The following is a 20293-nucleotide window of genomic DNA, read 5'->3' as shown; positions in this document are numbered from 1 at the left end:
AAAGGCAATTAGGCAGGGCCACCTGAGACTGAAATAACTCGTGCATACCAGAGCTCAAAGTTTGAGTTGGACATTTTGTTACTGCTAAAAAAAAAAATAAATTGAAGTTTAAAAAACATAAAAATGTCATCTAAAAGAAGAATCTTTGTGGTCCATATTTTGTTTGCCTCAGTGATTTCTAAAGCATCTTCCTATTTTCCTCCTATAGCTGCTTTGGAAACATAGGCCTCTAAGTGTTCCAGGTTTATATCTCAAAGTCAAAAGTTGCACAAAGCTGATATTTTAAAATGATAGTCTTATCTGCTATAATTTAGCTGGGGAAATGTAAGACAAGAATTTTATTTCTCTTATGTCACTATAGAATATAGGATCCATGAGGCCCAATAATTTTTCATAAAGAAATATAGTCTAGTTAAATTCACTTAGATAGGGATTTTCCTATAAGACTTTTCTAAATAATAAACAATTGTAGCTCCAGAGGATAGAAGAGAGAAACACAGAAGAGAAGCCACATTATTTTTCTGGGGTGAGGCAAAACACTATAAAAGTTAATAGGGTAAGAAATGTAGAACTGAAAGGAATCTTGGAGTTTGTGTAATCATGCTCCCCATTTTGCTGATAAGAAAACAGTCAAGAGAAGCAAAATAATACAAATAGTAAGTGACAGATCTGGAATTCAATCCCAAGTGCTCTGACTAAATCCAGGGCTCTTTCCACTAGCATCATGCGATTTTAACATATTGGGAATGTAGAAGGTATGGATGTATGATGGGATAAATAAAGGAGAGGGAAGTGGAAGAATGTAGGCAAGAGGAGGAAAACAAATAGAAGGTTTAAGATACAAAGCTCAAGGTAGAACAATGCAGTTGGAAAAAAATACTGAGGCAAGGGACATAGGTTCAAATACTGGCTCCGCAGCTATACAATTTGGATGATCTTTAGTAAATTAAAATAATTTACCCCAGGCCTCTTTTTTTTTTCTCTGTAAAATCAGGAGGTTGTACAAGATGACCTCTGAGGTCCTGTCAAGTTCTAAATCTATGAACTGAGACATTAAATCCTTAAATGTACAGAGAATAAGGAGATGGTAGGAGAAGATGTGGTTATGATTCATTGGTGGCCAAGGAGTGGATTTATTAAGAAGCATTACTCTGAGTCTGGGAATTAAAAATTTAAATGTATCAGGGACATCTTACAGAAGGTGGCTGCCCTCATGGGTTACTGATCAGGGAGTAGGGAGCATGGGGTTTTGAAGAGGGGCAGCTGAGAAAGACATGGTTAATACTTTGGGATGGGCAGTAATTCTGGAAAAGTTTGCAGAAGTGAGAAACTGGAAAATCCAAGATCTGAGATAAGATCAGACAAAGAGGAGAGGAGACTAATGTTGGTTAATAAAGTGAAAAGATGGCTCAAGATGCAGAATAAGACATATATGTGTATATATAATATGGATATATATCCATATTTGGAGATATATACACATATATATGTATGTGTGTGTGTGTATAGAGAGAGAAATGACAGGTATTTATACATTACCTTCTATGTGCAGCTAGATGTCACAGTGAGATAGTCAGGAAGACCTTTCAAATTTGTCCCATGACACTTACTAGCTGTGTGACCCTGAGCAAAACATTCAACTCTGTCTGTCTCAGTTTCCTCATCTGTCAAATGACCTAGAAAAGGAAATAGCAAACCACTCCAGTATCTTTACCAAGAATACCCCAAATGGGATTATGAAGAGTTTAATAGAATTGAAATCATAAACATGTGCCAGCCGGTATACTAAGCATTTTATAAATACTATCTTGGTGTTATTAGAATCCTCATTTTACAAATGAGGAAAGAGAGGCACAAAGGTTAAGTCACCAGAAGAGTTTTTTGAATGTAGTTCCTATAGGAATATATATGTTTGTCTATATCTCTATCTATATCTCTATCTCTATCTATCTATCTCTATATAAAGTTTTACTTTTTTCCCCAGTGGAAGTAGAATAAAGATAAAATTAACTGTTAATTAATTGAAATGAAATAAAATGGAATATTCTAGTAAGGAAGAATAGATGTTTAGCATTGTTTTCATAAGTTTTTGAACATTTAAACATTAGTGGTTTGGCCAAAAGCTATTCTCTATTTGCTATTAAAACAAGAGAAAATCAATAAGATTTAATATACAAACCACAAACCAATTTTTGCCCACCTGATCGCTAGAATAAAGCATGTTTCAGATTTTTAAGGGAAAAATGTTTTTAGTTAGTTAGTTGTACATTTTACCCAAATAGTTTTTGGCTTATAGTAAGCTAATAGGTCCTAACCACACCCTCTTCCCTGCTCCATCAGATGACCACTAGGTGTCATGCTAGCAGTCTTGAAATACAAAATCTTAGGGTTGGAAAACATTTCAGAGGCAATTTTTTCCAACTCATATCTGAATAAAGATTTTTTTCTTTAGCATGTGAGATAAGTGGCCCTTCCCTTATCAATCAGCCCATCCCATTTTTGTATAGTTCTAATTATTAGCTTTTCCTTATATCAGGACTAAATATGTACCTCTGCAATTTGCACCTATTATGGCTCTTAGTTGTGCCTCTGGGGCAAAACAGAAGAATTCTAACACCTCTTCTTCATTCCAGACTCTTAAACCAGATACCTAACATGTGTGCTCTTTTACATTTTCTCTTTTCCAAACAAACCATTCCCAGTTTTTCCAATTGATCCCCATGTATCCTGATATTGAAGTTCTTCACCATTCTAGTTGTCCTCTGTATATGCTTCAGTCTTTCAAGATCCTCTTTAAAATGTGGCAACAAGAACTTATAATAACACAGTCTAACCATGGTAGAGTACAGTGGAATGATTGCTATTCAAACCCCCAAAATTATGATCCTCTTTTGACACAGCCCAAGGTTACACTTTGGTTTTTTTTTTTTGTTTTTTTTTTTTGTTTTGTTTTGTTTTGGTAGAGGGTTAGAGAAAGTTGCCATAACAATGTTGTATAGTCATATAATTTGCTTACATTTGAGTGATGTTATTTAACTCCCTAAACATTTATTAAGTGCTTACAGAACACAAAGTTCTGGAGGAGGTACTGGAGAAGATACACAGTTTAGAAAGACCCACTTGTTCTATTTTCTGGAACTTTATATGTTTAGGATAGTAGAAAGAGCCTTGGGGAAAAAAAAGTCCACGTAGCCCACACACATAAGGATTCCAACTACTGGCCCATAACTAAAAAAAGGAGAGAAAAGAAAAACAAAAATAGATTCCTCTAAATTAGATAAACAAATCATAGATGCATAAGCACTATTATGGATAAAGTTACAGATAAAATGATAGAAGGTTGAAACTTTCACACACACTGAGAATTTTGCTGAACATGTTGTTCAGTTATTTTTCAATTGTTTCTGACCCTTTGTGACCTTATTTGGAGTTTTATTGGCAAAGATACTGAAATAATTTGCCATTTCCTTCTTCAGTTCATTTGACATATGAGGAAGCTGAGGCAAATAAAGTTAAGTGATTTGTTCAGGGTCACACAGCTAGTGAATCAGATTGGAATTCAGAAAGAAGAATCAGACTTCAGTCCTGCACTCTATTCACTGGATCACCTTGCTATGCCTTGTGGAATATAGTAAGCCTTAATAAAGATTTGTTGATGTAAGTTAAATGGGGGTATATTAATTTTTTTGTTTGAATTGATTAGTAATGATAATTAAACAATTAATAGTGCATGATCGAAATATTAGGAGATGCAGGATATAAAATAATATATTAGGATATATAGAATATAAAAGTCATACAGGACATCATCTTGTTTTACAGTTTTACAATCTAAAGGGAAATCTATGAATTCTGACTATAACACAGTACTAGCTATGGACAAATCAGTTAATCTCTCTAAGTTTGTTTCACAGTATCAGGTCTGGAATCATGAAGAAGGACCTTAGTGAATTCAAATCTGGCCTCAGACACTTACTAGTTATGTAACCTTGGGCAAATCATTTAGCCCTACTTATCTCAGTTCCCTCATCTGGGAGAAGGAAATAGCAAACCATTCCAGTACCTTTTTCAAGAATGCCCCAAATGGAGTCACAAAGAGTTGACACAACTGAAAAATATGATTGGACAACAAAAATGGGGACAAAAATAACACAGGTTATCTCACAATGTTATGAGTCTCAAAAGGGATAGGTATGAAAAATGCTTTGCAAATGCTAACATACTATGTGTCAGGTGTATTACTATGAATTAATCAGAAAATGCAAGGCTAGTATAGATATTTTACTTGATAAAATGACCTTTTAGAATGATCTTTTCAGAGCTAGTACTTTTAGGAATGTATAGGAAAATACATTCTTTTCTGAGCAATGAATCAAAAAAAACATTTATTAAACACTTTCAATGTGCCAGGTATGATGCTAGGCCTTCAGGATACAGAATGGAAAGAAATTTCTCTTTTTTTATACTAGACCTCTGATTTCATCATCATGTGAAGCTCCCAGTGAAGGACTTGTAATAGTGAAGATCATAAATTCATAGATTTAGAGCTTACAGAAACTTTTGAGGTCAGATGAAGAAACTGAGGTACTGAGAGATTTTACCCAAATCACATAATTTAAATAAGAAACTGAGGCTAAATTTGCATACAGGACTTTCTGACTCCAAATCCAATACCCAAATACTAAGCTATATGCTTCTCTCTTTTTTTAAATTTTAGGGAGATTTTTTTTAATCAAAATTTTTCTTTCTCCTTTTCAGGTGCTAGTACTTTGTAAAGTACTGTAAAAGTATATTGACTAGTCCTTGGCAAGGCTTCATTTCATTACGTTAACATATAACATATAACAATTCAATTGATTAATGGATTCATTTTCAATTTATACCAATATGCCCTTTCCTTCTAGACTGTGAATTCCTTTGTATTGTCCTCCATTCCTAATGGAATATTCTGCACATAGTAAGTGCTTAATACATTTTTTTGAATTATTCCATAGCCAATTTTTTTCCCAGGAAGGTTTCTACCTTCTTATTATCCCCTTTCCCCCTAAACCAACCAGATTTTGCTTTTTCCACGTAAATAAATCCTCTCTTCACCTACATCTTTATTCATTCACTTAATGTAAAGTACCTTTTTTGTGACAGTGGGGTTTTGGCAAACCACTAAGGATTTTCCTTTCATCTCCTTTCAAACTAGTAATATTCCCTTAAACAAGTAAAATAATCTAGACTTTATGACAATAGAATTTTGTAATGGGTGAGCTACCAAAAAACTCAAGTTTTCTCTTTCATTTTTAACCCCTTTTCATTAAGGGCCTGGATGGTAATTAGACTTCCATAAATCCGGTTGACATTAAGATGACCAGGTTTGATATAGAAAGGACAAATAACAGGAGCTACCCAATTGTTTTCCAAAACCAATGGAATTGTAATTTCAGTTGCTTCTGAAGTGATATGGGGAATGTGCCTTACCTCCAAAGTGAGAAGCTGAAAGCATAATCCCATAATTCTTATCAGGCTTAGATTAGGGGACTTGGTTTAAAAGAGGAAGAAAAAGTGCCTCTTCCCCTTCCATACTTTCTGCTCCACATTTAAAGACCGAGCCCAGGAGAGGCTGTGGTATTCTTTAAATTTGGTGGGGAGAGGAAGGAGAAGATGGATTTTTTTTTTACAGGCAAACAAAAGGGTAAGGACTGTAAAAAGTAAATAAAAAGAAAGATTAATGGAGAGAAGAGAAAAGGGAATCACAAAGCAAAGAAGCCTGGATGTGGAGAGTGGAGTCATAAAATCATTGGATTTAGGGTCAGCGATACAAATAAAAAGCAGGAAGAAGGGCTTTAGCAAAGAAAAAAAGAATAGAACATCTCTATACTTAAGAAAAGGAAAGTGAATGGAAAGGAGAAGAAAAGAAAGAAAGAAAAAAAAAAAAGAAAGAAAGAGAAAGAAAAAAGAGAAAGAAAGAAAGAAAAAGAAAGAGAAAGAAAAAGAGAGAATGAAAGAAAAAGAAAGAAAGAGAAAGAAAAAGAGAGAATGAAAGAAAGAAAGAAAAAGAAAGAGACAAAGAAAGAGAAAGAGAAAGGAAGGAAGGAAGGAAGGAAGAAGGAAGGAAGGAAGGAAGGAAGGAAGAAGGAAGGAAGGAAGGAAGGAAGGAAGGAAGGAAGGAAGGAAGGAAGGAAGGAAGGAAGGAAGAAGGAAGGAAGGAGGAAGGAAGGAAGGAAAGAAAGAAAGATGAGCAGGAAATTAAGGAGAAAGATAGGAAAGCCAGAATAGCGGGACTAAGGAACCTCTTCCAGACTGGTGTGCAACCCTGGTCCTCTCTTCAGTGAGCTCTGGGTCCGGCAGAGGGCAGCAGCTTAACAGGAGAAAATGCCCAGAACGCCTGGGTCCTGGGACAGAACTGGGGGGGGGGGGGGGGGGGTAGCGGAATGGACAGAGGGCGTGTGCAACTTTTGGAAAAGGGAGGAGAAAGTTTTCATCTGGCACTAAAGCTTGCGGGGCGCCCGCTACCTAAAGTAGAGGTCTTCAGCATGTTAGACATTTTGGGGAGGGAAGTTTCTCGAGGGGAAGTGTCCGCCCCATCCCTTCCCAGCTCAGCCCTTGTGTCGTTTTACTCCTAGTCTGAGTGGGGCGACGAGGATCACTCCTTCTACCTTCAGTGCCTCTTTAGGAAAGGCTGCGGAGTTCCGCCACTTAGGCTAGCGTGAGTGTGTGTGTGTGTGTGTGTGTGTGTGTGTGTGTGTGTGTAACTTCAGGATACTAAAGAAATGGATAATGCCTTTCCCACTCCTTTCCTGAGAGGGAGAAACCAATTCCACGCCACGCCTAGGCTTCTCTTCCAAGCCGTTAACCCAAGCCCCATTTGGAGAAGCGCACCCCGAACTGGGGACGCGCAGGGAAGTGCTACTAGCCCTGGCAGTCAGCTTGGGCATCACGCTCTGGTCTCATTCCGCACCCTAAGGGAAAGTTGTACCCAGATCCTGGACCGCTGCGAGGAACAAGGGGAGCGCAACGTGCGCTCCCTCCTGCAGGCCCCCAGCGAGAGCCGGGGAAACAGCTTGCGGAGAGAGTTTTTACAAGCTTCATTGGCCAGGGCAAAAACAGTTGGGTCACCTCCCACAGCCCCCCTTGTTCTCTCTCCTCCTCCCTTCCCCATTTAGCACTTGGTTGCTAATTCATTTCTCCAAAACTAGCCAACTCCGCTCTCTTAAGTGAAGACTCCAGTCTCTGCTTATGCACCCCCTAAGGTTTCTTCCCAGGTGCGCCTAGTTCCGAGGTGCTAATTCTGCTTAAAGGATGAGGGGATAAATCTATCCACTCGACCCGCCCCCATCCCGCCTCTCTCTCTCTCTCTCTCAAGTACCTAAGACCCTAATGTTCAGCTCCTCTTCTCCCCACCTTCCCCATCTTTCTGTCAGGATTGGGGGATGGGAGTCCACGGAGGGGATACTTTGGATCTGGGGAGCAGTAATTGGGAAAAGTGAGGGATGTGGGGATAGAGAACACGGTGGGGGCAGTGTGGGGTGGAGGAGGGGCGGGGTGGACTTGACCAAGCGCGCGTCCGTGACCTGTTGCGTGCTGATTGACTTAAGCCTTTCTCCCTGATCGGAGCTGAGTGGTTTATGTAAATAGAGGATTTTAATTCTATCGTCCTAGGTAGGATGGACCAGCCCCCCTTGCCTCTGCCCTCATGTCCAATAAGAAGAGACCCAGCTTGACACCTGCCTATATACAGAGCGAGAGCTAAATCTTCCACACCGATCCCCGGGACATATATATTATATATATATATATATATACACACACATATACACACTTGCCTCTCTCTCTATATGAGAGCTAGAGAAAATTCAAGGCAAGGGAAAAGGGGTGTGTGCTAGGAAACCCCAAGATCATGACTTCTAGTAAAATTGAGATGCCTGGAGAAGTGAAGGCAGACCCTACCGCACTGATGGCATCACTGCACCTTTTACCTTCGCCCACACTCAACCTTGAGATCAAATATACCAAGGTAAGTGGACACCATTGTCCTCTTCAGCCCGGCTCCCTTCTGGAGGAGGTTTTTTTTTTTTTTTTTTTAAATTGATTAATTTGGGGAGGAGGGGAAGCAATGAGCTGAAAGAGCCTAGAGGTTCTTTCTAGTCTGACCTCCCCAGATCCTGCGACTGAATTCCCAAAGAAACTGCTTTGTACCACAAGGACTCTTAGCAGATTCGCAGAGATCCTGGAAAGCTCCAAACTGGTGGATGCAGGATAGCCTCTTTTCTCAACCCTTTTGCTAGTGTAGTGATCCTCATACATTTATTCCTCTTGCTTCTAACTGCTCAGAGAAAGTTTTATGAACAACTTCAACTTTTCAGAGGCAAAGGAAAGGGTCTTCTTTTCCAGCTAAACTTCTTTGCCCCAAGGGGCTTCTTGGTTTTTCACATCTTTAAGTACTCCAAGGGCTCTCCTTTCTGCCAGAATTTTTTACATTGGACGAAGTCTCACAGCTAATTTTGCCCTTGAATTAACATTGTTGTGGGTGTCTCTTTTTCCGGTAGAAAATTTTGAAGACGGAAAATATTGTGCTTATTTAAAGAATTGCAAGAACACTAATAATATAACGTAGCTCTGATACTTGCCAGCATTTCATTTGAATTTTGCAGAAAGTGACTTTTCTCTAAGAACCTTAAAAACTAAGCATTTTAAGTGTATGCTAGCAGGTTCACTTTGGAGTTCAAGTTTTTTATAACCAACTCTGACATCTTGAGAGCCAAAATATAGAAGGGTTTTTCATTCCTAAGATAAAAAAGAATACACTTTCTCCTTTTAACTATTGTTAATAGAATTTAGTCGTCCTTAGAATTTCTTTCTACTTTTTTTCTCCATCGAAAATTATTAGCTAAAAATTAAACCATACTTCCTGGGAGGTTTGTAAATGACACTTAAAAAATAAAATAAAGGGAAGAAATACTATGACAGATTTCTTGTACTTGATTAAAAAAAAAAAAAAAACTCGTCATCCTGCCTTTGTCTATTTTGTTTCATGATTTTCTTCCTCTAAAAAAAAGTTTCATCCTTTTATTTTTTTAAGAAGGCCAACATTGAAAGGTGTTTTCTGGCAAACGTTTAATGGTGAAATTCTATTTAGTAGGTAAATCAGTTTTTGTATTCCACTTTACGGTTTATGGTAAATAAAAAGAACTGAATTAAAGTGTTAAATTAGAAAGGCTTTCACTTGTATTGAGTTTTAGGAATCAAATGACGATAATTCACATTATAAATGACGAATGAATTTTGTCTACCTGTTAGGGTTTTTAGGGGTATGAGGTGGAGGAGGTGACAAATAAGGGAAGTAAGGTAGAATGAAAAGTTATTAATGGTTACAGCGATTTAACCGTCTTTGCATAACAATCCTGCCAATCTTTTCTAAATTTTGCAAAGAGGGAACAAGGCAGGGGGCAGGGAGGGGATGGAGAAAGATTTCCAAACATAAAAGCTTTGGATCCCAACTTCCTCAATATTGAAATAGAATTCTAATTAAAAATAAAAATGAATATCTAACAATTTTCAATGGTTGTGGACCAGAGAAAAATAATGATGACTTTATAGGTCCACGGGGAAAAAGATTAAGGATCGGCCTATTGAGATTTGGTTTTATTGTTCCTAATTTTGGCCCCGTTTTTTGTACAGCTTCCTCAGAGAGCTAAAGTTAGTGCTGGAACAGGTATCTGTCTCAGGTTTTAATTTTGAGACTCCTCAGGTTCTCTTGTTCAGTTGGATTCTTACTCCTCCTACCTCCTCCCCTTTCCTCTCTCTTGCCGGCTGCTGTAGGAAAGACAACTGATTTATAGCTAATTGGAGCCTTTAATGTGAAGTCTTGGCTGTAGAAGACTTTTATCTGGTATCCACTTTCCCACTTATTACAAAGAAAAACAATTAGAAATGAAAGAATGGATTGCAACCTGATTCTTTAATTTGTGGGGAGGAGGCACTTCATTTCTTGCCTGACAAACAGCTCCCATAAACACTAACACTAATCCAAAGGAAAGCACTTTCCCCCAAACTTGTAAAATCAGATATCTGTGAACATTCCCAAAAGTTTTACTCCTTCGTTTTTTAGCCCGGAACCCTAAGCTTGCATATATATTCCAGGCAGTGAGGCAAAGCAAATTTTAAAATCCTGAGCACAAATTATGCTAATATTTGTTTTTTCTTCTTTCGTGATAATTTAGGATTGTAGTTCCTTACCCCAGGATAGAACAAGAAAAAGAAAAAAAGCCATTCCAGTGATGTCCTGAATTCTAAAATAAACACAATTTGCAAATATTAGTTTCAAAAAATTATCCAAAGTAAAATGGATAATTAGAAAAATCATAACCACCTTAGGAGCTTCTAAAATAAAGATATACATTTAAAGTCTCACAGTTTTAGGGCTCATTAAATAATAAATATAAAACAGGCCTTAGATTTCTATTATCTTTAGGTAGCATGTGATATGAAAGGAAAAAGTCCCTTAAAGAACTATTTTGTCATCCCAAGTGGAGAGATCTTTTGTGAGTGATATTACTTATAATTTTGTTTATCCTTAGGGACCATTATATTTCATTGCATGCAAATAAATGGTTAAATAAGGATAGCTGGAAATTTCTGGATGTATTTAGATTGCCTTTATTTATCAAAAGACATTCATTTTTCTTTTTAAAATAAGATTTTGACATCTCCCCTGTTAAGAGCCTTTTATTTAATTGCTTATCCAGGATACTTAAAATGACTTAGCTAAGGTAATTCTGCCAGTTTAGTACCGAACTAAAAATCTCTCTCTCTCTCTCTCTCTCTCTCTCTCTCTCTCTCTCTCTCTCTCTCTCTCTCTCTCTCTCTCTCTGTGTGTGTGTGTGTGTGTGTCTCCTCACTTTATTTATGTCTATCTGTCTTTCTTTTTCTCTCATATCTGTCTGTTTACCTACCTGTCATCTAATCTCTATCTCAACAGATATTTAAATTCTAGCTTTGGGATACTTAAGAGAGCCAAGGTTCAATGATTTTGCCCCCAAATCAAACCCGTCATTACTTAGGTTGCTGCAGAAAAAACCTCTGAAACTTTTCATTGACCTTAAGATGTAAACCAAATCCTAAATCAGAGGATGTTGCTGAAAGCTCCATTATCTCCAGTAAGAATGATGTCCAATAGTACTACCTCTTTTTGAGGGGAGTATCTATTTTTACATAATATCTATTATTAGTTCTACAGTGTAGTTACTTAGGGTCTAAGGGTTTGGGTCCATTTCATTTGAGGGGTATGTATGTATGTATGTGTGTGTGTGTGTGTGTATGTGTGTGTGTTTTGATGATGATGATGGTGGTAGTGATTCTAAACAGAAGAGACTGCATTGAAGAGAGGAGCCATTAGAGAAGGAAGAAGGAACCCAGATAAAGTAGTAGTAAGAAATGAGTGTGAAGGGAAAAGTCATCTTTTTTCCCACAGGGGCATCTCCAACAGTTAGTATGGGGATTTTAGTCAACTTTAACTAAAACTTGCTAAATTCAGGATTTAGAATGGGATGGGACCTTAGAAATTTTGTAGTACAATATCTTCATTTTGCAGATGAAAAAAATAAGTCAAGCAGAGTAGTTACTTATTTACCCAGCATCACACAGTTGGTATGTGGAAGAGTGGGGTTTTGAATTAAGGCCTTCTGAATTCAAATCCATACTATTTTGTACTATATCATGCTTGCTGCCACTAATAATAAAATCCTATATTTAATTGGCTTGATTATACGCTATTGATGTCTAAGCATAACCCAGGGCAATGTACCCAACCTGAAGTACACATACCCTACTCCTTCAGGAATTACCTGAAGCCTTTCAAGAGTGTGTGAGAATTATTTGGTAAATAATTATATTATCCTATTGAAGTATTTCAAAAGTAGTAATGTTTGATGAAGAAAAGAGATACCCAATAAAATTTTCTTTATAAAATTAATTTTTTCATTTTATTTCTATGTATGTATATGTCTGGTAAATTCTAGAATTTATTTCCTTTCATAATAAATAGAGGTAATGGAAGGTTTATTGATAATTAAGGAATATGGGGACTAAAAAGAGAGGAAATACATTGCTAAAAGTGTGGGTTATTAATCTCTTTTTTTTTGGATCATGGACCTCTGATATTTTGGTGAAGACTATTGATTGCTTTCTCATATCAATGTTGTTATTTTTAAAATTAATAACAGAAAGAAATGCTAAACTTCAGCAAAAGATTAGTGAAAGTAATTATCTATATAATTTTTTCTCCATTCAAATTCACAGCCCTTCTATAATCTTTCCATGGATTCCATCTGGGGTCTGTGAACACCATGTTAAAAGCTGTTATAGGTGAACAAATAGAAATCATTGATTGGTTTTTGCTTAATTTGTGCCACTAAAATAATTTCTTCCAGATTCTAGTAGGGTTTTTTGGGGAAACTTGTCCTTATCCTCCTTATACTTTCTTTTCATTGTAGCCACTGCTGGGCATTAATAGCTTTTCTCATTAGGCTAATGGCCTATTTATATATCACTTTTCTCCTGAGAACATATGAATTCAGACATTATTTTTATTGATATGTCATTTAAATTGTTCCAATATGTGTTGGGTGTCTCAAAGTTTAATTTGCTCATGTATTATTTAGATTAATTAGGACTTCCTAAAAAGTCATAGTAAGCCAAAATTAATGCTACATTTGTGGTTCTCTGGAAACATTATTTGACTTGCCATGCATCCTTCTTAGAGATATTGATGGAACAGTTTAAAGTTTCATAAAATAATTAATCCTTAAAAAAAATAAGTGCAGGGAATTGAGGAAAGAGTCATTGTTGAATTGTGTGAAATACTTTTATTGTCATTAACCATCATGGGGACCATTGTTCATATGCAGTGGAAACTTTGTTGAATTGCACTGAATTCTAGCACCAGGTTTGTGGTATGCCTGACGATGCCATTCCTTGATCAGAAACCCTTAAGTGGCTTCCTAGACCTTGAGGAAAAAAAAAGGCAAACTCCTTTGTCTAGCATTTTAAGGCCCTTTACTATATCATATGGTATGTTTACTATGCAATATTATGCTGTTGTACTGACTTATGTCATATTTCATATGTCACATTATATCATATCATATTATATCACATGACAAATTATATTGCATTGTATTATATTAATCATCTGTTCTTTAGCTATACTTTCATTCTTCCATCTCCATGCATTTTCCATATACCATTCCCTCTGTTCAAATACACTTTCTCCCCATCTCATCCCTTAAATTCTGTCTTTTCCTACTAGCCTTGGTACAGGTTGTACTTTTCTTCTATGAAGTCTTCCCTCTGTCCCCCAGCTAAAAGTGATCTGCTCCTTTTCAAATGTTCTTATCTCAAAGTCATCATTTTGTCTGGATCTTTCTTTTACCCCTTTATCACATTCTACCTTGACTCTTATTTTTTTTTGTATTTGGTGATCAGATCCTTCTTGAGGATTGCTTTTTATCTTGTGATAACACAATGAGCTTTATAAGTATTTTGTTGACCAGAATTGAAAGGGAAAAAGAAAAAAAAAATAAAAATGGAAGCTTTGGTGGAAGGAAGGAAGAAGGGAAAACTAAGAGCTTGATTTTGGGATCCAAAAGTAACTAAGCAGGACTCTTATTTGGTCTTTGCTAGCAAACATTTGAATTGATCTTTAGGATCTACTACACAGAGTGGCTTCGAGGATCAGATGAGATCCTATAGAAAAGTACTCTGTAAACCTTTAAAGCCTATATACAATCAGTGTACCATTATATGAGAATGTAGCCCCTGGGTTTTAACCTGGGACTTTGAAAATGTTTAAGTTACAGGTGGAATTTTCCTGTAGACATTTTATTAGGAGTGTTATGATAAAGAGTAATTTCTTTTGTTTCAATTCAATGAATTTCATATTGCATTATAGTGCTCATTGAATTATGTTAACATAGTGGAGGGGAAAGATGCTTTGTCCAGGTTTGGACAAATTTAAAACATTGTACCTGTCTTTAAGGAGTATACAATCTGATTTAGAGGAATTACAGTTTGAAATGCACTATGGATGAAGAGTGAGGAGACTGATATTGGGATCCCCAAAAGGCCCAATATACTGAATAAACTTCCTCATCTGGGTCTTAGTTTCTGCATCAGTAAAATGGGGAGGTTGGGAGAAAATTTGGAACTCAAAATAAAATAAAAATTAATATTAATTTGTTCATGTAAAAACTTTACATTTTCAAAATGTTAATATATAAACAAATAATCATATATTAAAAACTCAAAAAATGAGAAAGTTGGTTAAATGACTGTAAAGCCTCCTTCCATGCCTTGGATCTATGATGCTGTCTATGGTCAGTCTCTTTGGAAGTCTTTATTTTCCAAGAAAACATCTACTTTGTCACATAATATGAAAATATTTCCAAACCACTTTATCTGTCTTAGAGCTTAGGCATTGGCATTTATGACTTTCCTTTTAAAAAAATTACCATTTACTAATATTCCTGTTTTTGATACAACTATGCAGAGACTTATCTGGCCAAACATGCAGGAATTGTCCATCAGGGTAATTATCTTGAATGATAAATAGAAACATATACTCTGTGGGACCTTATAATCATAGAATGAGTGTTTTAGTGATAAATGACTTGCATAATCTTAGATTTATATGTAAGTTACATATATTTGTGTAATTTTAAGCACTTTTATTTCTGTTTTTTTTTTAAATTTCTTTTTGTTCTTGTTTTATTATTATTACTATATGTAATTTTATTCCAGTCCATTTCAGCTAATAGGGCAGAGTTAAGTTTTTTTTTTTTTTGTCTTGTTTATAGGGAATGGGCTCAGAGAAGGGTAGCTGAATGGTAATTTCATCCTACTATGGAAACTCCCCTCACCAATCTATAACTCCTTTACCATTCATAACATTAGGAGATTTCCTGGGACAAGTCATGACTTCATGGTCATATAGCCAGTATATGTCAGAGGCACATCCTCCAATTACTAGATCACTCACACTGTCTCTCTAGGCTGATATTATAATTGCCATGTGATAGATAAGGGAATTGAGATTAAATTACTTGCCCAAGATCCCACAGTGAATTAAGGAATCCCATTTGGGGTTTTCTTGGGAAAAATTCTGAAGTAGTTTGCCATTTCCTTTTCTAGCTTATTTTCCAGATGAAGAAAGTGAGAGAAATAAGATTAAATATGTTCTCTAGGATTACATAACTAGGAAGTGTTTGAGGTCACATTTGAGCTCAGGTCCTTCTGACTCCAGTATGCCACCTAGCTGCTTCAATTATCTGGACCAATTATCCAAAAACTAATGGTCACATAATCACAGCTTCAGAAATAGAAGAGATTTTGGTAGTTCTTGTTTAAAAACTGAGAAAACCCCCAAAAGAACAATCTCATTGATATTTTGTCATATCCAACTCTTTGTGACCCCATTTCTTTTTTTTCAAGAAATGAACTAATAAGTGTATTTCCATTAGGTCTTAAAGACATCCATTCCTGAGTAGCAACATACTTTACTAAACTTGATGTTTTGACTCAAGAGAAATGAGTTCTAATTCCTAAATTACATGATTTAGAAAGACTATCTACCAGGAAGAAATTCTAGTTTGAAAGATAATTGGAAAGTTTCACTATTCCTTTCTCCCTATATCAGCTTGCTTTGCTCTCAATAGCTTTTCTCTGGAGCTGAACATGGAGATTTATTCGTTTTTCTTGGATGTGGTAAAAATGAACATTTGTAATTCAATGTTTTCCTTTTTTAATTATTTACTTTTTTACAACTTAGGGAATCCCCTTTTTTCCATGTTAGACATGACTGAAAATGACTCAACAAAATTGGTTCTTAAAATTATTAATGGGATATTGTGTTATCAATCATATTATTCCTTATCACCATGTCAGAAAATAGGTTTGCCTTCTCAATATATGCTAACATTCTAACTCATTACCATTCAATTCAATTCTATAAGTATTTATTAATTGCCTCCTGTGTTCAAGGATCAAATGAAATAACAAAGGGACAAATTATCCCTTTTCTAAAAAAGAGTTTCCATTCTACTTTTGTTATTCTGACCTGGAATATCTAGCCTAATTTTTTGTATATGAATTTTGAAGGTATTAGATTCTGGGGATGGAAGAGCCTAATTTTTTTCTCTTTTTCCTTGCTCCTTACCCTCCCTCCCATCCCACATCTCTAATACAATATTAAATAGTAATGGTGATAGTGGGCAACCTTGTTTCACTCCTGATCTTATTGGGAATGGTTGTAGTTTATCCCCGTTACATATGATGCTTACTGTTGGTTTTAAATAGATGCTACTGCCTCCCATCCCACATCAATGAGGAACACTATGGGAAGATTTTGATCAATTCAGTTGTACAGTTCTTTTCTTCATACCTGAAAGTTACAAGAGAATTCTCTGAATTTTATATGTCCAGTTTCATAGATTTAAAACTAAATGGACCTCAGAGGTTATTTAATCCAACTTGTCATTTCACAGATAAAGAAACTTAGGGAAGAAAAGAATGATTTGCTTAATGTCACATGGCTCTTAACCCCAGTTTTTAGATTATAAACCTAGGACTCTTATCCTTTCACAGGGCAGCTGGGTGGTGTAGCAGATAGGGTGCCAGTTCTGGAGTCAGGAAGACTTATCTTCCTGAGTCCAAATATGGCCTCGGATACTTACTGCTGTGTGGTCAAATCATTTAGTCCTGTTTGCCTCAGTTTCCTTCTATGTAAAATGAATTAGAAAATAAAATGGCAAATAACCCTAGTATCTTTGCCAAGGAAACCCCAAATGGTATCAGGAAGAGTCAGATGTGACTTAAAACAATATAAAATATAAAATGACTGAACAACAAGAAGGACATACTTTCACAGAATCATCCTTTCAGAGGCTATTTAAATCACCTTATGCAAATCTCCTTTTTATAATAAACTGAACTGTAGAAAAATGAAATGATTCTTGCCCAATGTCACACAAAGAGCAAAGGGTAAAATCAGTTTTTGAATCCTGGTATTCCAATGACAGACCCAGAGTTTGTTCTCCTTTGCCAACATGCAGTAAGAAAAGATCAAATGAAAACACACACACACACACACACACACACACACTCATGCACGCACAAGCACTCACATGCATGCATGCATTTTAATGTTTGCGCACAAATCTGTCACTTAATAGATATTAGAAGTACTGTTGTGTCTTCTTGATTAAAATATTCTGCAGATAAGCTTGGATACTGCCATTATTCTAGACTTTAAAAACTGCTAATTGTAGTGTTTTTGTGTGATGTAAGTGAATGGAAAATATCTACTGTCAGTGCATTATGATACCACAAATGTGTTAATTACCTACTATGTGTGGACTACTGTAGGAAATTTGCAAATTAAGTGCTGTGTGAAATATAAGGAGGGAAATCCTAATAAAACTTACAGAGGATGAGAGCTTCCTAGAGGAGATAAACATTTAATTGTTTTTCAAATAATGGGTTAAGAGAGAGATGGAAAATGGTCTGAGAAAGAGTATATAGCCATGTGTTCACTGCATATTACTTAGCTACATAATATCAACGTAGTAAGTAACCTTAGGAGTTACCTTGTTATCAGAACAGGAATTCCCTCAACAACAAATATCTCCAGCAACTCATCATATAGTCTTTCCTTGTAAACTCAGTGAGGGAATCCAAGGAATCAAAGATTTACCTAGTTTGGTTGAAACATGGAAATCTTGCAGGGAATATGAAATAAGTGTCACAAGGATATGGAGGATGTTGAATATCAGGGAGGGGAGTTGATGTGTTACAGCCATTGTCAGGAATGATATGAATTTTAACCAAGTTCATTCAGCTCCCATTGTCCATCTTATCTCATAAAAAGGGAGGCCAAATTCCGGGGACTATCTTATCAGCATGATTAAGGCATAATCACACTCACCAAATCAAATAAGGGATACCTCTTTCTTGAGCAGACCCACTAGACAATTTCTTGCTCTACAAATAATCTTTATGATCAAAGCAATCTCATTATCCTATATTGCCACACTCTGTTTCCTTCCACCCTATCATGCAGTTACTTATATAGATATAATGCATATGCAAATTTGTTCTTGATTAGGACCCTCCCTAACTCCTCTTTCCTCTATTGCATTCACCTTATTCCCTTTGACTTTTAAATAACCCCCTTTACTCACAGCCCACTGCTTAATAATCTTGATTAATCTGTGAGCCCCTTCATGATAATAAAAGACCCTTGTGACTATAATAATGTCTTTATATGAAATTTTCACATTTTGAATCACTTTTCCTGAATCTGGTACTTCATCAGTGTGACTTTTTATTTTGGAAGGGAGAGAGAGTCACTGAATATTTTTGAGCAGAGAACAAATGTTTGTCAAAGAAAGATGATTTTGGTGTGTGGGTGTGTGTGTGTGTGTGTGTGTAAATATATTTGGTATAGTAGATAAAGTGCCATCCATAGAGTCAGGAAGACTCATCTTCCTTGACTTAAAATCTGGCCTCAGACAGTTATTAGCAGTATGACCTGCACAAGTCACTTAACCATAACAGTTTCTTCATCTGTTAAGTGAGCTGGAGAAAAAAAATGACAAACTACTCCAATATCTTTGCCAAGAAAACCACAAGAAGAGTTGGATGGGACTAAAAAACAACAACAACAACATGAAGGAAGAACTGGAGAGGGAAGAGTATTACAAATATTTTGAATAGAAAAAGGACTCTGGTGAGAAAGGTCAAACTTCCTACAATTATAGAAAAGTTTCATTTTTAAAACATAATGGGGGACAGCTAGGTGGTGCAGTGGATGGAGCACCAACCCTGAAGTCAGGAAGGCTTGAGTTCAAATCTGTTCGATACTTAACACTTCCTAGCTGTGTGACCCCGGGCAAGTCACTTAAACCCAATTGCCTGGGGCGGGGGGGGGGGCAGAGATAATGAGGAACTTTGAAGTTTTGTTGTTATAGTATGCATAGCTACTGACTATTGATATAATCTACACTAGTAGGTTATTTCACTAGCACAATACATATTTACTAAGTTAACCAACATTTGTTAACTTAGTTTCCTCTTAATTTCCTTTAATCAGTTACAATTACTTCTGGAGTAAAGTCTGTTGATTGATGTAATAGATCTTGAGGACTTGATGTGGGAAGAATTTTAGAAATCATTAATCCAAGGTACTTGTTTTGCAGATGAGGAAATTGAGGCCCACAGTATTGTGATGAGTTCCCAGCAGATCACGGATGTAGAACAACCAGGATTCAAGCAGTATTTCATTATATATATATATGTGCACAGCACTTAGCGCTGTGCTGTGAAAATAGTAAACGCTTAATAAATAACTGACTTGAACTGGCCTTGGTCCCCTGATTGCAAACCCAGTGTTTCTTCTACTAGAGATGCCTGGTACATGCCATTTAATAGATCTACATTTGAGTGTTCACCTGTCACTTACTCCACCTGTAACCTCAGGCACCTTACTTTTTCTTCTCTTAAGTTTCTTAGAGAGCTGAAAGGACTCAATCTCTCCATTTTATAGATGAAGAGACTGAAGTCTGGAGAAATTTACTTTCTTGTTTCAGGTTATAAAGGGAGTTAAGTGTGAGAATTGTGATTCAAACCTAATTCCTCTTATTTCCAAGCCAGAACTCTTCCCTCTGTGTTTTGCTCTCTCACCTGTAAAATCAGAACAATAGTATGTATCCTACATATCCTCAGGGATGTTATGAGGAAAGTTCCACTGAAAACCTTTAAGCAATTTCCAATAGTGTGTTATTACAATATTGACCTTGGTTATAATTAATTTAAGGAGCAATTTTGCATGTAAGATCATGGGATCAGAGATTTGGACCTGAAAGGGACCTTGAAAGTCATCTCTTCAGCCCCCCTCATTTTAAAGATGAGGAAAAGTTGGTGTGACTTGCCATGAGTTGAATTAATTAGTTAATGCCTGAGATAGAATTTGAACTCAGGTTTTCCTGAATCTAAGACCTAGATTCTAATCATTTGTGATACCACTTAGCTGCCATCTGTCTAATTTCACTTAGAGGCTGAGATCTCTGAAGCCATTGGAAGATGGCACATTTTTTGCACAAACTCTTTTCATTTCCTCCTAGATTTCCTTTTACCTATAGTTCTTTCCAGTATGTAATCAGATTTATATGAAATATGCAGTTTCTAAAAGTAAGAAATAGTCATTATTCTAGAATCACATAGAAAGGACAAATGGATTCCATCTCCTCTT

At 36.2% G+C, this 20293-nt stretch overlaps 1 protein-coding gene across 1 annotated transcript in view; it reads left to right on the top strand.

The window, feature by feature from the left end:
- Window positions 1–6741: 6741 nt before the first annotated feature.
- ALDH1A2 (aldehyde dehydrogenase 1 family member A2) overlaps window positions 6742–20293 on the top strand; it is a 116612-nt gene continuing 103060 nt past the window's right edge. Inside the window, exons 1-2 of the mRNA XM_051980728.1 lie at window positions 6742–7253; window positions 7651–8005. Coding sequence (XP_051836688.1) covers window positions 7889–8005 — 117 coding nt within the window. The 5' untranslated portion in view covers window positions 6742–7253; window positions 7651–7888. The remainder of the gene's footprint in view (window positions 7254–7650; window positions 8006–20293) is intronic.

Source organism: Antechinus flavipes, chromosome 2, assembly GCF_016432865.1.
Source record: "Antechinus flavipes isolate AdamAnt ecotype Samford, QLD, Australia chromosome 2, AdamAnt_v2, whole genome shotgun sequence".
NCBI lineage: Eukaryota > Metazoa > Chordata > Mammalia > Dasyuromorphia > Dasyuridae > Antechinus > Antechinus flavipes.
The sequence above is the reverse complement of the archived record's forward strand: the minus strand, read 5'-3'. Positions and strand labels throughout refer to the sequence as shown.